General features: G+C 42.2%; 2 protein-coding genes across 2 annotated transcripts; one reads left to right on the top strand and one right to left on the bottom strand.

Annotated features, from left to right (window-relative positions):
- Positions 1 to 4,619, bottom strand: LOC131883765 (uncharacterized). Its single transcript, XM_059231318.1, has 11 exons — positions 3,907 to 4,619; positions 3,073 to 3,840; positions 2,913 to 2,994; positions 2,761 to 2,827; positions 2,460 to 2,573; positions 2,302 to 2,392; positions 1,457 to 1,627; positions 874 to 1,003; positions 661 to 805; positions 466 to 571; positions 1 to 383 (listed from the first exon to the last, which is right to left on the bottom strand). The coding sequence occupies exons 1-11, from the start codon at positions 4,507 to 4,509 to the stop codon at positions 222 to 224; spliced, it is 2,439 nt and encodes an 812-aa protein (XP_059087301.1). The 5' UTR covers positions 4,510 to 4,619; the 3' UTR covers positions 1 to 221.
- A 3,883-nt stretch (positions 4,620 to 8,502) lies between these two features.
- On the top strand, positions 8,503 to 9,527 carry LOC131883210 (suppressor of cytokine signaling 5-like). Its single transcript, XM_059230604.1, has one exon. The coding sequence runs from the start codon at positions 8,662 to 8,664 to the stop codon at positions 9,199 to 9,201; it is 540 nt and encodes a 179-aa protein (XP_059086587.1). The 5' UTR covers positions 8,503 to 8,661; the 3' UTR covers positions 9,202 to 9,527.
- The last annotated feature ends 192 nt before the right edge of the window (positions 9,528 to 9,719 follow it).

The following is a 9,719-nucleotide window of genomic DNA, read 5'->3' as shown; positions in this document are numbered from 1 at the left end:
AATGCTAAAAAATAATATATTTCAAGCACTGGGAATTGATCACTGTGTATCATGCACACACATTCACACTAGCACAGACGTTTTTTTATGATTTTATTCTAGTATGTATAATCTATCTGTATTCTTTAAGCCATGAGATTGCAGGTAGTGGACGTCGTACTACACTAAAAATATTTTTTTTTGAAGGGAGGAGCGGGAGGTTTTGGTCTCTTCATTTAGCCTCATCGATAGATGTCTAATCGAAAGTGGCTAGGAATCTGATGAAAGAATGGATGCTGCAAGGCCTCACTTAACGTAATCCTTTCCATTGGATCGTAGATGAGCATTTTTGAAATGAGGTCAAAAAGTAATCGATGATCTTCTGAATCTACCATCAAATATTTCTGCAAAAAAAGTAAGGAATCATGATAAGTTAGTAAATCATCTCGAAAGCATATCTAGCATCCCATGACTTTTTCCACTCACCCTAAGAGGTTTGCAATTCTCCCTGACATATTTTCCGGCTGACGTGTTATCGTCCCAGAGTAATTGTCCACTGGAGTAGTACTTCGTTCGCGATCGTCGAGAAACCCTGGAACATGACAAGTCCTTGAAGTAGTGCTACGTACTCTCCCTCATGTTTGAACAACTCAAGGTTGTACACTGGAAATCCATCCCTACCTTTCCGGCATAGGGCCGAGAATTCTCTCCATCATGGCCAAGTGTTCCCTGTTGTCATGAGTTTGGAACAAAGTAAAGCCCAAGTAGAGTTCAAACATGATACAACCGATGCTCCAGATATCACATTGTTGTGCCCATCCAAGTTCTAGAATGAGACACCTCATGGTACGAATGGGAATGGATCTGTGATGGAGGCCACGATTATGATCTTACCCAATATCACTTCTGGAGCTCGATAGTGTCGGGTAGACACAACTTTCGAGTGGTGTTCCCAGTCAAAAGTGGCCGACCCAAAATCAATCAATCTGACTTCGGTGGATTTGACCTTTCGCACATCACGTCTCTGAAAATTCATGAGTGTATCAAATACAAGGGCTCAAAGATATCTTTGAATCTAAAAGTGAAACTTAACTTTGGGAGGTTAGCGAATCATGAACGAGTGAACTATATTCCTTTTTTTAGTTAATTACACCATAAACACGGATATCGGACTAGTGTCAGGATTACGCATCAACATTGGCGTACTTCTCTGATTGTACTCAAACAACGTTGTTTACATCTTGCCTTTGTGTCCTTGTAAAGAGATTTTACTGAACTGAAAATATGTAGCTAGTTCATTCTGCCAAGTAGGCCGACAACCTTGTTTTGCCATTCTTGGTTCCCCACAAACTCTAGAAACAACCCGTAAACATTGAACCGGGTCAAAATGAACTTTATCTCCCATGGAGACTGGAGGTGACAGACAAGCTGAGGATTCAAAACATTACCCTTCGCAGTAATTGAGGCGATAACTTACCTTCTTTGCATTGTATGTCACTTCCCAGTCCGAGCATACAAAGAGGATATTTTCAGGCTTCAAGTCCGTGTGGGTCAGCTTGCATTCATGGAGAAATTTGACAGAATAGCACAATTGATACGTGATGTGTCGAACTTGGTCCAATGCGTAGGGATGGTAATTGTTTTCTTTCTGAAAATAGGAACAGACATCGAATTAGGTTTGGTTAGACCATTCAAATATCTGTTGCAACGGTCATTCCGGGGGGGGGGAGTAAGATTTTGATTTTATGATGTGGATAATATGGTGAGGTAAAATCCTTACACTTGGTAAGCTATCATCAGGTAACGCTCTCAAAAATCCCAAATGAAATATCTTTTCCCACTCCAAGCGAGAAAACAGAGGTCGTTTTTTTCCAACAAAAAGGGCGAACGTTGGATCGAGAAAAAAAATGTAGCTTAGTGCAATTTTTTCTCGATCTACTATTATTCACTACTTCGCTTTCACAAACGGGTCCATCTGACTCCGAAAAAATTAAATGTTAGAATGGCCAGTGAAGACATTTTGTATGTGGAATTTTTAACCATTCCTCGGAATGTAATCCCAACTAGAACTAAAAAAAGAAGATAAAGCCATCAGAAGCTTCTTACATTCGAGAACTCTTCGATTCTCGGGGGCTTGAATTCAATCGCAAAATGCTTCTTAACGTTGTAGGGTTACAAGAATGGGCCCTAAATCCAGGGTTAAGACCAAGCTCATGGATGTTTTTGAAAACGTATAGTACCAGATACCTTTGGTAACCCCTTAGAATACAACTTAACCCTACCTGTTTTAATCTCTCTCAGTACAATTATGAGTCAACTTACCAAGAAGTCAAACACGCTCAGGCCCAGTAACTCGAAGACAAGACACATGTGTCCATGATAATTGAACCAATGAAGCATTCGACCACAAAGGCTGGAAAGATGATAGAGTTGAAGGCAAAATAACGGATTGAATCATCTGAAATCGATTCAAGACTTACTGCTTGTTAAGCGGATCCACCTCCTGAATCTTTTCCAGAACATTGATTTCCAGTTTGGCGGCCTCACGGTATTTGTCCACGCTCTTAATGATTTTCAGAGCCACCACTTTGTCCCTGCGGGGAGAAGATTCTCATCAATTAAATAAAGTTAATTAATTCAATTGAAGTTGTTGTTAATATCAAAACCAATTGAATTGCACAAGGTTATTAAAGATCGAAAAGGCCAATTGGTCGGCAACTTCAATTTGTTAGGGCAAGTCATCCGTCAAAGTTAGCATGGCAGGCAAAAACAGATACATACGTGTTGAGCTCTTTGACTTTGACGACTTTGCCAAAGGTACCTTCACCCAGGGTGGCAATGATCTTATCTAATCCCCGACAAATTTCAAATTCATATTTAAGTATCAACCAACCAATCGCCCATACAAGGGCTGGCTTTCTCTTTCAACTTACACCGTGATAGCTTATTGTCAATGATATCCCCGAGCTTATAAGCCAGATGTCCATCCTCGTCGTCAGGTACAACTGGAAGCGTCTAGAAAGGATTACCAAAATGTTCGTAATCAAGAGCGAAGAAAAAAGGCCTCATTCACATCAGTGGTTCTCAACCAACCTCAGCTACTCCGCTTGCAGTGCTAGCTGACCAGGGCAACTGGGTAGGGTTGACGTTCCACTCTGGCGTGGTCATCCCAATGGAATGTGAAGATGATGTGGGATTCCACCAATCGGCACTTGGGCGTCGTTGAAGGGAACCAATTTTGGACGAAGACGCCGACGGCATCAGGGACGAGGGAACCACGGAAGGGGTCTGCGAGCCTAAGTCAGACCCATACAACGTATTGGGCGTGGCACTCAATAAGGACATGGTCTTTTCGCGACGACTAGCACCCCTCGAGCTGAGTCCCGAATCGAAGGTTCCAATGCCAGAACTGGATCGAGAGAGCCCGTGGGGCATCATGTAGGAGGAAGTGGGATCCGGGGGCTCATAAACCGAGCTCGTATACGATGTGAAGGGTTGGATACTAGACGAGGATTTAGCCAATGAACGATTGTGGACGTGTCTAGGTAGGGGTTCGATATCGGTGGAAGGTCGAGATAGGGTGAGACCAAGACCGTTGCGATCCGGATGGGAGTAGTCCATGCCAGATGAACCGGAGGAAGGAGGCAATGCCATGGCCTGGTCAGCCGACATTTGATGATGGAAGGACGAACGCCTTCTCTCTGCGGGGTCTCGATTGCCAATTGTGCGTTCAATGTTTTTGATGGAATACTTGGAAATCAGATCGTCCACTTCTTTCTTCCTTCTATCTTCGGGGTCGGTTTCGATCTCCGATACCCCGCTCAAATGCCCGTATGATGGAGTATCATCCGGGTTATATAGCTGTAATCCAATTAAGAGAAGTTCAGAATGCATTTTATTTCTCAATTTGAGTCAACTGGTGCTTACCTGGGATCTGTGGTGAGGTTGCTTTTGAAGTTTATCGATAAACGAGTAGCTCTTGCTTTTCTTAATTGCTGAAGAGTATGCCGAAGCTGAAGCTGAAGGATGCCGATAGCTGTTGGTCATGGAATCCAATCCGTAATCCCTATTCTCTGGGTAGAGCGAGGTGGACGAGGAAGTTGGAACATGGCTAGACGTCGTAGATGGCGTGTAGTCATTCTTTCCAGCGTACCAATCTCCGTATTGGGAAGCGGGTGGTTGATAGGTGCTGTATCTGGTTTTAGCATCCGAAGGATATTTGCCCACAAAGTAGGAGTATTTGGGCTGCCTAGGTTTGTAGCACATGTCTGCGTCGCTCCATGGTGGTATGGATGCATTGGAAGTAGAGCGTTCCAACCCACCAGAATTGCCCAAGTAGTCATAGTTCCCTGATGCTCTTGGATTGCTTGCGACGACATTGGACGATGATGCCGAAGAAGGATATCGATTCCCAAAGTCATGGTTACCCAGACCACTGTCTAACCCGCTGGCTCCGGTGAGAAGGGCATAGCTAGTGTTGGAACGTCGGTAAGCGGGTTGCCTAGGCCTTCCAGAGGTCAGGGTGGACATTTTGGAACACGATGAACCCTCTTATTAGACACACTTTGATTCCATTTCTTCTTTTTCCAACAAATGAAAAATCCCTCGTCGACACAATCGGCAAGGTGCCAAGTCGCCAAGGGACAGTTTGTCGAGCTTTCTTCTCCCTCTAATTATAGGTGGGTGGCGAGGCTCAGGTTTGCTTTTGCCCCCCGAGAAAAAGCGAAGAGCGTCGATGGCCTCTGCCCATTGATTCCGTACAGGCTTGTTCTTCAAAGGACTAGCTTGCTTCGTGGGGTGAAACGGGTCTGCAGAACCTACGTATCTTGTTCCAACATGGGCAGCCAAAGATTCCGCTTGGATCGAAATGACGGAGAGCGAGCACGGACATCTTTGAAAAAAGGATAAGGCATAGAAAGAAGGCCAGAAGCCTAGCAGCCTAGGGTATGAAGTGCTCCAACAAGGTCATATTATTTTCTACACTGGGAAAAGTGATCCAGGGCGTCCATATCCATGTGCAGAGGTTGCATGAAATCGGTTTAAGACTTCAGAAGGCATCGGCGGAATATGATTGTAAATATTTGCAAAGAACAACTGGAAATTGTTTGATTACATTTGAAAACTCAATGAAAATGTCTCATTCTATCATTTCTTGCAGATTATTAAACTGTTATGTCATGAACGCGCGGAGAACAGACAGACGATGTACTCTGGTTGAAGCTCTAATACAAACTGTTTATGCAGAGAGCATGTATGAGGAACGAGAGAGTATGGTGCATAAGCATGGCATAAACCATGATAACCTAAATAAGGAATTACTCTACATAAACCAGTATATTTGCCTTTAGCCTTTGAATAATCAAACACGTAAAAATATTTTCGTTCAAGCAGAATTTGAAATTTACCAACATGCGGTAAAAAAATTTCTTGTTACCCAAGGGTTTGACATTCTAAGATAATAGCAATATGCTCAAAACTAAAATTTTGTGGCATTGAAGTGAGTCTCGGCTTAACCTTCTGAGATGGACTGAAATTCTCCGAAGGAAGTTGAAAAATGCTTTACTCAGGCACCTTCACTATTTAGAACGAAGACGATTTGTTTGGATTAACCAATGGGGGGTCAAACATCAAATGATAGTTTCGACCTAGTACTTATCGTTCTGCCTTTGTTTTGCTTGTGAGAAGAGCAATTTCTCAGTGGAATTTCAAGACTACGAGTAGTATTGGCCCGTGCCAAGCGAGCGAGAAATTGCTGAACCTCAATGGAAAAAAGCCTTAATTCTGAATTCGGAGGTGAGATTCTTTGTTCGTCGGTGTTCGCTCTTGGACTTACGAAGCTCTGGAAAACTGGCGATATTTTCTTAACATGGTGGAAAAGGGTTCTATAGCTTAATTCCTCCAACCATTATCATAATTATGTTCGCCTTTCGATTGCATGAAACGGGTATGTGACTCGTAAGCATGTACTACGTAAGACAACTCTTTTGCAAATTTCTCTTTTTGGAAAGGAACATGAATGAGAAAAGTATGATAAACCAACCTTATTGGCCCTCACACCATCTCCCAAAAATCGACACTTAGACATTAATTGAAGCAACACACATTTTTATAAAGCAAAGCTTCAGAAAGAGGAGGGACAAGTGAACACATTGATGTATCCGGTTAAATGCTGATCAGCCGATTGTCTTTTGTTTGAAGGACCTCTCCACGGACGATAATGGCCAAGTGGATAAAGAGGTGTTGATAGCTCCAAATATCCCAGATGTTTTGTGGGACGACGAGAATGCTTTGTGGGTAACCAGGATACACGACACATGTAACATGTAAATATTCTATAATACGAAATGCAAATGGGATGCACGGATTAGTAATACAGGTTGAGCTTTGGGTTCAACCAACATGCGTCTTCTATGTGGGCTACCAGCCCCACCGGTTACTATGAATTAAAAAAAAACTGCACAAAAAATACCTGCGGCATTGCCTTAATACAAAAAAATCCTAATCCTACTAAAGATATATTTAAAAGTTAAGAACACATTTTACTTGTTCGACTGCATAATATCCATGGCTATGATTCTGTTCATAGTTCATGATCGCATTGTCCCAAAACTTCATGAGGAACAGTAGTATGGTATTTTCTCATGCAATTGAAAATCGTTAAGATTGGCCATTCATTTTTAATCTCTTGAAATTAAATTAACCAGACAACCCTGAAGTAGATACTTTGTGTTTAGATTCTAAGAAATGTTAAACGTTATAGCGGGAAGCCCGTTGGAATTCCAAGTAAACTATAACAGTTCATAGATTGGCCCAGCCGTAATCAAGTGGGTCACTTTATCATCATTCTTTTCATCAGCCACCTCGGTTGATTAAAACCTTAGCTCCGAACCATGTGTTATTAACCAACTTCGGGAGGCATACATGCTCAACCTTTGTTGGAATAGAGGCCGAGAAATAAAGCTATTGAGACATGTTTCAAAAACATCGCCATTTGGCCATTTAAAAAAGTCCCGTCTCACCCGACCAAACGAGGTTGCTTTGGATTCGTCTTACCCACCACCTTCTCCATAAGTTTTGTCCTGTCAGCTGTCGCTACATAACACTACACTGTCAAACGGACTTTCCGAGTCCGAGTTTGGTACTTTAGTTGCGTGATTATCAATTTGGAGCATTGCATTATGGAATCATCACTGCCATCCTCAACACCATGATTCATCCTAAGAAGATCACGGACTTTTTCACCCTTGCCATACATGCGTCTCGTTTTTTGATTAGACAGGAATGTATTGAGTGGGGCTCTCTATCTAGAAGAGAACAAAAGTGAGATCAGCACACCATAGGAATTTAATTTAATTCCTTTACAAAACAATAAGTTTAACTGGGCCCCAGATCCAAACCAAACACATTTACATTACATTCTCTGATTCTACATGTCATTCTGGCTTTAGTTACCCTTCAGGCACCCTTTAACATACTTTTAATGTCTATGTGTGACTATGTGATTAGATAGGAATGTATTGAGTGGGGCTCTGTATCTAGAAGAGAACAAAAGTGAGATCAGCGCACCATAGAAATTTGATTTAATTCCTTGCCAAAACAATAAGTTTACCTGGGCCGCAGATCCAAACCAAACGCATTTACATAATATTCTCTGATTATACATGTCATATTCGGCTTTAGCTACCCTCTAGGCAACCTTTAACGTACTTCGAATGTTTTAAAAGCCAGTTGTTGAGCCACTTTCTTTATTTCTATTTGAAAATACCAAGTTTGAATCTGGTGTTGCTGTGATTGCAGATAATGATGCCTGAAGAGTAACTTAAGCATTGGAATTGACCTTTAAAACACAAACATTTACAAAAATGTGTTTGATTTGGTTCTGGGATCCATGTTAGCTCAATGTTTTGGAACAGAATTGAAAGTCCAAAATTAACTGCAATGGTGCTCTGCCCTCACTATTGTACTCTTTTAATACAGGATTGAGTGCAAAGATAATGAAACTATGTAAGATCAGTATTTAAATGAGAGAAACAGGCCAAGCTGGAATTTCTCTGAGATGTTTGTAAAACGCGACAAGCACCTCCAACTATCCTCGTGATTTAATTTGAATGAAGTTTTACTCACTTTACAAACTTAGAATAGTTTATAGCTTATCAAAAATAATTGACCATTACTACATGAGCAAACATATCGAAAAGACGTTTGTCTTAGGAACCAGGTGAACAAAGCCCTTTTTATGTGTCCACAGGTCTTTATTGTATGGCTCTTGTGCACGTACACATGTATGAAACTGAACATGCCATCTTCATCTTCAAACAAAATACCTGTCCATAATCATGGAACAAGTTATTGACCCCTCAGTTCCTTTTAGCCTGTGGATGATTTGGCTTGAAATTGGTCTATTAAAAGTAACAAAGGTGGGGCTTAAAAAAAACTGTCGGGGTATGCATCAAAACCATCCATCCAACTTATTGCCACGTTTTTGTAATCACGCAACTAAATTGCCAAAATCGGACTCGCAACGTCCGTTTGACACTACACTATCAACAGATAGCGCTCTATCGGGCTAGAAGGTAGATGAGTAGTTTCACGCTGCACCTGTGTTTCAATAAATCGTCATTCTTAGGATATTACAAGCATGGGGCAATAACCTAAGTTTGCGCTCTCTTCTTGGGTCATCGTATGATGACTTCTGGCCTGAATTGCCAGCCGAACGGCGGACGGGAAACCATGCGTGCCACATATCAACAATATCTGGTACCAAATCTGGTGTCCATCACCAATTGTCCATACTATTGGGGCTCGTTGGATCGTTTCGAGGCCGAGGCTATTCTGAATGAGGCCAAGAAAGAGGGCAGTTTCTTGCTGCGAGATTCGTCTCATGCGGATTACATCTTTTCCGTGAGCTTCCGGCGTTACAATCGCTCGATCCATGCCCGCATTGAAGAGAGCCACCATCGGTTCACCTTTGATTCGCAGGATCCGGGCGTGTTTTCGTCCCAGTCCATCCAAACCTTGATTAGATACTTCATGGATCCGCGGAAATGCATGGTGTTTGATCCCATGCTCGTGTATCCTATTCATCGGAAACATCCTTTGTCTTTGAGAAGCTTATCAAGAGCCGTCATCTGTGATTCCTTGAGATATCAAGATATTTCAGCCCTAGAATTGCCTACTTCGTTAAAAGACTTTTTGACGGTTTACAGCTACACCTCATCGTGATCAATTCTGGACGGCCAGCCGCTCTCTCTTTCTCGCTCTCTGGACCACCCACCACCAAAGTATTACCAACCATCAACGTCTACCAAATGACATTCCAAACGTCAATCCAAGCGCCACTTTAGGTCCTAAAGTGCTCTTTGATAAATCTTATGCCAATGACATTACACGACCTGCCCAGCGAAACCCAAAGCCACTCGTGGCTTCCGTATTAATGATCTAAATTTGCACTTAGACACTCTTGACCGTCTTGTTATTTTCATTCCTTCACACAGAAAAGCTTTTTTAATGTATGTCAATTTGTCAAATACAAGGTTTCTACAACGCTATTTTTTATGCAACTTTAGTTGCATTGTTTTGATTGCTTTTCCTGTTGGCCTTTGCGTGAGGTGGAGGTTCAGTGGCTTCCTCCCCCCCCCAACTTTTTGTTACCGGCACAAGTGACCAGACGAGGCCAGGCTGTGGCCGGAAGATTCGGCTCTCCGCCAAACTTGGCCCAGTTCCAGAGAAAATCCATCCTT

The sequence above is a fragment of the Tigriopus californicus genome, chromosome 7 (genome assembly GCF_007210705.1).
Source record: "Tigriopus californicus strain San Diego chromosome 7, Tcal_SD_v2.1, whole genome shotgun sequence".
NCBI classification, from domain to species: Eukaryota; Metazoa; Arthropoda; class Copepoda; order Harpacticoida; family Harpacticidae; genus Tigriopus; species Tigriopus californicus.
The sequence above is the reverse complement of the archived record's forward strand: the minus strand, read 5'-3'. Positions and strand labels throughout refer to the sequence as shown.

Excerpts from the sequence above, each read along its gene's own strand:
- LOC131883765 (XM_059231318.1), bottom strand. The coding sequence starts at position 4,509 with ATGTCCACCCTGACCTCTGGAAGGCCTAGGCAACCCGCTTACCGACGT. Across the intron at positions 2,574-2,760 it reads AAAGTCAAAGAGCTCAACAC|GGACAAAGTGGTGGCTCTGA; the intron begins GTATGTATCTGT and ends TTCTCCCCGCAG. Across the intron at positions 384-465 it reads AGAATTGCAAACCTCTTAGG|AAATATTTGATGGTAGATTC; the intron begins GTGAGTGGAAAA and ends CTTTTTTTGCAG.
- LOC131883210 (XM_059230604.1), top strand. The coding sequence starts at position 8,662 with ATGATGACTTCTGGCCTGAATTGCCAGCCGAACGGCGGACGGGAAACC.